The sequence below is a fragment of the Colossoma macropomum genome, unplaced genomic scaffold (assembly GCF_904425465.1).
Source record: "Colossoma macropomum unplaced genomic scaffold, Colossoma_macropomum, whole genome shotgun sequence".
Taxonomy (NCBI): domain Eukaryota; kingdom Metazoa; phylum Chordata; class Actinopteri; order Characiformes; family Serrasalmidae; genus Colossoma; species Colossoma macropomum.
The window spans coordinates 39,414,329-39,420,971 of record NW_023494805.1 but is presented as its reverse complement, the minus strand read 5'-3'; the positions used below and the strand labels follow the sequence as shown (position 1 = coordinate 39,420,971).

General features: G+C 39.1%; 1 protein-coding gene across 1 annotated transcript; it reads right to left on the bottom strand.

Moving 5' to 3' along the window:
• Nucleotides 1-56: 56 nt before the first annotated feature.
• Nucleotides 57-4,975, bottom strand: prdx1 (peroxiredoxin 1). The gene is made up of 6 exons (XM_036596539.1): nt 4,874-4,975; nt 3,629-3,748; nt 2,615-2,768; nt 2,394-2,516; nt 1,644-1,774; nt 57-541 (listed from the first exon to the last, which is right to left on the bottom strand). The coding sequence occupies exons 2-6, from the start codon at nt 3,732-3,734 to the stop codon at nt 456-458; spliced, it is 600 nt and encodes a 199-aa protein (XP_036452432.1). The 5' UTR covers nt 3,735-3,748; nt 4,874-4,975; the 3' UTR covers nt 57-455.
• Between the last annotated feature and the right edge of the window lie 1,668 nt (nt 4,976-6,643).

Genomic DNA, 6,643 nt, shown 5'->3' with positions numbered 1-6,643 from the left:
AGAAGCTATGCGTTTAACTGACTTTCCAAGTTCTGTAATGAAGCAGAGAGCGAATGTCAAATTCTGAACATGAGTTTATTACAAAACATGTCTGAAATACAGGGCATGGGGAGAAGACTGAAGTTCATCTCAGACCACAATTGTCACAGAAACCGTCTGAACAGTATTTACTGTTGTGAAATGTAAAAACACAAAGTTTGGTCCCCACTCTACAGTACAGCTTTATAACACAAAGGAAGTGTGACAGTGTAAACATCCAAAAAAGGCCACTAAAACATCACTGATGTGTTTCTATAGTCTATGACATCATTTGATGTTCCCACTCCACCGCTCAAGATCTCACATAACACCTACAAGTGCTACACACGTCTTTAACAGGGGTAATTAGGTTACTGAGGTCCTATGCACAGTGCCAGTGTGGGGCCTGCTAGACTATACAGCAGAGTCTCGTCTGTTTAGTTTTGTTTGGAGAAGAAATCTTTGCTCTTCTGGACGTCGGGCTTGATTGTGTCCTTTCCGGGCTTCCATCCCGCTGGACAAACTAGAAAAAACAAAGAGGGGTTTATCACTTCCATTTAATTATTAAAGCAACGGTCCAGCCTAATTTATGAAATTAGATTGGATTAGATTCGATTAAACTTTGTTACTGTGCAGAGTACAGATACAGAGCCAATGAAATGTATTTAGCATGTAATCAGAAGTGCAAAATACTGCGCATATATATATATATATATATACACACATACATATACATACACACACACACACACACACACACACACACACAGAATGACGAGAGTGGTAAAAACAATATATAGATATGCAAGTATAAATATAATATACATATATATATATATACACACAGAGTGAGTGGAGAGTGTACAAGTGTAGGTAGTATGTACTGTGAGAGCAGCATATGTAAAAGGTAAATTAAGTCTGCCTACTTTCCCCTTATGACAGTTACAACTGATCAGCCAAAACACATTTGTTGTCTGAAGTTTGCTTCTTTATTTTTGCACTGGATATATGAGGTCTATACCTTTAACATTAACGTCATGAAAACTGCAACGCCCCAAACTTTAAGTTACACCATGCAAAGAACCATTCAAGCATGTAAATAGTTTTGAGTGTTCATGGTTACAATAGGTTTCCTTATGTAACATGGTACCACAAATGGAGTACACTGCATAGCTCCAGTGCAAAACTGAAGAAGCAGACTTTAGACATCAAACATGCCTTGGTTCAGGGTCAAACTCAACCACTAAAAGGGCCATATTAATAAAATCGGTGAGCCAGCTGTGTTTTTATTTCATTTAACATTTTGCCATGACCCAAACTGGCCATTGTTTATTCAAAATATGTCAAAAATGCAATAGCAAAATAGGTATTGTTAGTGTTAGTTGTGATTACTTAAATCTGGCCCCACATTGGCTAATCACACTGCTTACTCTCAAGCTTTCAGGCCATGACCACATCCTCACATGTCAAAATCACAATGACCACACACCCAAAATAGCACCCAAGACAGCTCAGTGTGACCACAGCAAACCAGTTTCATTCATGTAATGATGACTAGTGAAAAATTCATGGTGTCATGGTGATGAAGACAAGCCTGAAGATCATGTTTCTGTACTATACTGTACCTTCTCCGTGTTTGTCGGTGAACTGAAAGGCCTGGACCAGACGCAGTGTCTCATCAATAGAGCGGCCCACCGGCAGGTCGTTGATGGTTATCTGCCTGAGGACGCCTTTGTCGTCAATGATGAAAAGGCCTCTGAGAAAGAAACAGTTGAAACTGAACTTTAAAGGCCATTACGCAAGGGGTGTACTGGTATCCTACTTTCTTCAGTGTGAGAAAGTCTGTCAATAGCTAGGCTTCCATCAACTTTATGTGCATGTAGCAAACAATAAGATGAAAATGCATATAAATATGTTTTGCTGCTTGCAGCTCATTTCCATTCAATTTACTTTGCACTGAAATTCCAATCCATCAATCTCCAACTGTGTAGGAAGGCATACAATATGAAAGTTGTTACTATATTTATGTGTAATTGAGCATAATAGCACTTTTTTCCAGTCAAAAGCATTTCCATTATAGTTTTTACACAGCATTTGAAGTACAGAAAAAAAAAAAGTTTGGCCAGTTTTTGACAAATAATATTGATAATAGCCATTTCCATCCACTACATCATGACAGTGTCAATTTTTCTTTTTCTGCATAAATTTGAGGATGGAAACAGCAATTATACCAATATTATTTGTCAAATACTGACCAAACCTACTTCTGTATGACTTTCAGAGAAAAACTGTTTGCCACTACTTTTGTTATAAACCTGTTTTTTCCCCTCATCTTTGGATGGAAACCTGTCTAATATTTTTCCTTCCCAACACACCTGTAAGCAATGCCCTCATCCTCTTTCAGCACACCATAGTCTTTGGAGATGGAGCGGAGTGTGTCTGCCACAAGAGGAATCTTCATATGTCCCAGACCGCCTTGTTTCCGGGGGGTGTTTATCCTGCCACAGAGAGACGGGCGAAAATGTCTTTAGACTGTGCAATCTTGTAAAACGTAAAAGAATTATTTTGGGTTATTTTAGTTATTCAGATTGCTCACCAGGCCAGATGGCAAAAGTGTGAGTCAACAGAGGCACCAATAACCTCACAGTCGATCTTCTTGAATTCCTCAGCAGCGTCACTGAAGGCAATGATCTCAGTGGGACACACAAAGGTGAAGTCCAGTGGGTAGAAGAAGAACACTACATACTTCCCTAAAAACAAAAGGAAGCCAACAGTTGGGAAACTCAACAGCACAACTGCTCATGGTTACTATAACAGTTAGCAAGACTGAGCTGAATTTATGCATTATGCTTTTCATTAAGCTTGACAGTGACATAGCAATATGGAAATAAGCGTGTGACAAATGAAAAAATGTATTTTTGTGCTGAACATTCTGGCTAATTAGAGATGCATTTCTGTGCATGTTTGGAGGAATCAAGTAATTCAAAACCAAATTTTGGTTAAAATGGCACAAACCAGTCTTTAATCATGCATTTCTGTGGCTGTTTGGAGGAACGGAGTAATTCAAATCCACGTTTTGGTCAAAATAGCACAGGCCTGTGTGAGAACCATGTCATTTCAAGGATTCACCGATGTGTTTACACCACTTGAACTCAGTCAGTTGTGACACTGAACAAAAAGAACAGACTGTAGACTGTTTGTAGCAACATATACACTTAATATGCAATATTTGTGGTAGTGGCCTTGTGGAATATGGTGAAAGTGAGAAGTGTATTCATGTGGATTGTTGTACAGTGTTTTATGTGATCGTCTAATTGTTTTTTCATTCCCCTTTTAACTGAGCAGCTGTGATGCAAGGCAAATGTCAGAGAAATCTGACAGTGTACTGTATCATATTATATTGTGTATTAATCTCTTAAACTCCACCTGCATTCCTAACTCCTACATCTTAAGAATAAGTCAGGCAGTTTGCATTGTTTTCCATGTAATTACTGAATAATGATCAGGATCTATTAACAGGTTAAACAGGTTCACATACTGCTGTATCTGAATATACTGTAGTATAACTGCAATAGTAGTATTGTGTCCATATTGTATATCCTAATCATACCTCTGTAGTCTGACAACTTGAGGTCCTTAAACTGGCCGTCTGGCATCACAGCTTTGGCTGTGAAGTCAGGAGCAAGCTGCCCAATCTTTGCTTTGCCAGCTGCCATTTTCTTCAGTTGGACTGAAAACAGGAACAGAGAATTCATTAAAAAAAAGAGGAAATGTATAAAAGCACATAGTACAATGACTAGCCTAATCAAAAAGGACAAATTACGTTAGGCTGAAATGAGGCAGTGAAGTTTTCCAGTAAATATGTACCTGGCCTGTATGATCAAATAGAGCGAGGAGACAGAACGTTACTCATAAGAACCACTAACGCAATCTATTCAGTCATCAGACAGAGCTTTGCATAAACCCACCACAAGAATGAAACTTCGGCTTGTACTTTAAGCACTTCCTCAGTTTCGTAACATTTATGGCCGTGTTAAGGCCCATAAATGTACAGGTGTCAGAATCTCCGGTGACCAGATGAAGGTCTAAAATACATTTTTCAACCTAGTCATCATGTAACAAGATCTGTGTCTGAATCAGAATCACTATATTCTGCCTAGTATGTTACACATACAGGGAATTAGACTTGATTGCACACATGTATGACATGTAACACACTAGAACAGACAAGTGTGAATATCTGTACATGTGCAGATATGAATAGCTTCATGTCTGAGTAAACATAATTGAATGACTACCGCAATAAACATCTGTAAACATTTGCAAAGTTGTGCAAATAAGCATAACAGTGCTGTAGGCCAGCAGCAGATCTATGAATACAGCATTTCCTGCCTTTTTAAACCTAAGAAAGAAGTCAATTGCAGTTCATTTGTAAACAAGAACACTACACTACTATTTTTCCACTCAAAAAGTCAAAATCATTCAATGCTAAGACTGAAAGAAGTGCTAAAATCTGTTGATATGTTGTTATATCGATTAGTTAAATTAATTAAGACAGCATTTCTAGATTTAACTCATTCTGCAGAAATAAGAACCTGCAAAGAAAGCTGCCAAAATCTTTACAAAAAAAGTCTGAATTATGGCTACACAAACCTAAAACGAGGGAATATTACAAATAAGCTCCCCAAAACCTGTTGATATCTGAATGGTTAACTTTATTGAGCTTTCATTCATTGTAAAGCAGAGCGAAGCAAAAACAACGTAAAAAGTGTTCGTTCTCGCCGCAAACTCAACGAAATCTTAACAAAAAGATATGTTTTACGTATATAAACTTGCGAAAATGTGGTTTACATACCCTCTGCTACTCTCCAGCCTGTGTGAACTCGAAGCAAACGAGAGAGAGCGGTGCTCTTGCTTTTATACAGGCGCTGAAATCTCGCGATGCTTGACGCGACTCTCCGATTCCAACGTACAGAGGTGCGCCGAAGTCCCGCGATACTTAGTACGAGTCTCGGCGTTTGCTGCTCTGAGAGGAATGACCGTGTTGGACCGTTTCTGTCTGTGTTAGCATGACTTTGCACATTTTTTGTCCTCTTCCTGTGACTTAATGTGCCAAGAAGTGAGTTAAATCGGTGACACCTTTTAGGTTTCAGCTTTTATAGTGAAACAGGTGCTCTTTGTTAGTCTAAGAGAGCATGTTTGATTCTTGAACTCGCTGCCAAAGTGTCCTGAAATCACACTGAAGTAAACCTTTTATTACTCTAATGAAATAATGACTCAAGTACAAGTAAAAATAGAGTACAAGATAAAGTATAAGGTTAAAACAAACTCCCTACACATTTGCAGGGGATTTTATTAGTATCTATAAGCATAAGAACTGAAGTTAGACTAATGGTTTTGAGGCATATTGGGTTAAAAAATATTGCTAAATGCTCAAAGTGAGATATGTGAGCAACAGCACAGCAGTTCAGGAGCTGAGCCAAGACATGAAAATGAAATTAAACCCAAAATATTTATCAGGAACTAAGTGTGTCTTTTCCCAGTTAGCTAAATTTGTCTGGCTCACTTTTGGGCCACATCCTTGGGTTTGTTTTGGTCCAGTATAGGGCCAGGTCCTCGGCCCAGATCTGGCCCACACACTGTAAAGTGAGTAGAACTAACAGATGTGGCCCAAATTTAGCCCAACTACATTGTTGGTCCACAGAATTCATGCCAGATTTGGCCCACAAATATGGACACAGGCCAAAACTGTATGCGGCTGTGTGGCATCTGGCCCTATTCTGGCCTGCATGACTGACATATGCCCAGTAGTCAACCAACACTCGTGTAAGAAAGTTAGAATCGGCCCAGAACTGTATGCTATCTGGGTTCCTCACAAATACACTACAAATAAAGATATTAGCTTTTAGCTTAGAAAGCTGATTAACCCTTGTGTGGTGTTCAGGTCTGTGGGACCCATTTTCAATGTTTACCAAAAGAAAAAATTATGTGATTTATTATTATCTCAGCCTCAGATTCTTGGCCTTTACTCATTTTCTGTGAAGAACATATAAAATAACACATTTTCAGTGTCTTCACACTGTTCGCCTCCCACACATTTATATTACACATGTGGTGTTGGGTGAGTGACCTGTGGGGAGTAAAAGTGTGGAGGTGCTGTGTACTTCACTCTGTTCTCCTCCTACATGGCCTGCTGTTAGTGTGTGTGTGTGTCTGTGTGTGTGTTTTTGTATATATGTGTGTGTGTGTGTGTGTGTGTGAGGGTGGACAACATGGACAGGCTGCTGACTGACTACAGCTGCTAAAGGAGAACCCTACACTGGCCACTTGTGATATTTTAAACATCTGGTATTTTTACATAAATTGTTATGGCTGTATTGATTTAAATACACAATAATGCGGTGGGTCCACCAGACCACTGAGTAACAAACACATCAACACCACACAAGGGTTAAAACTGTCCTTAGGTTCATGGAACATAGTACGGAAAATGCTTGCGATATCCAAAGCACCCATTTCCATTTGCCCTGTTCACACCTTTTGAACATATTTAGGCTTTTTAACATTCCTCAAATGCAGTTAATGAGGTTAATGTTGTGGGGCCCACATCACGAGACCTGGCTTT

Bases quoted from the DNA above. Each gene is read 5' to 3' on its own strand.
- prdx1 (XM_036596539.1), bottom strand. From the start codon at position 3,734: ATGGCAGCTGGCAAAGCAAAGATTGGGCAGCTTGCTCCTGACTTCACA. The intron at 2,517-2,614 runs GTGAGCAATCTG...TCTCTGTGGCAG, and splicing joins CACTTTTGCCATCTGGCCTG to GATAAACACCCCCCGGAAAC. The intron at 1,775-2,393 runs GTGTGTTGGGAA...TTTCTTTCTCAG, and splicing joins GATGAGGGCATTGCTTACAG to AGGCCTTTTCATCATTGACG.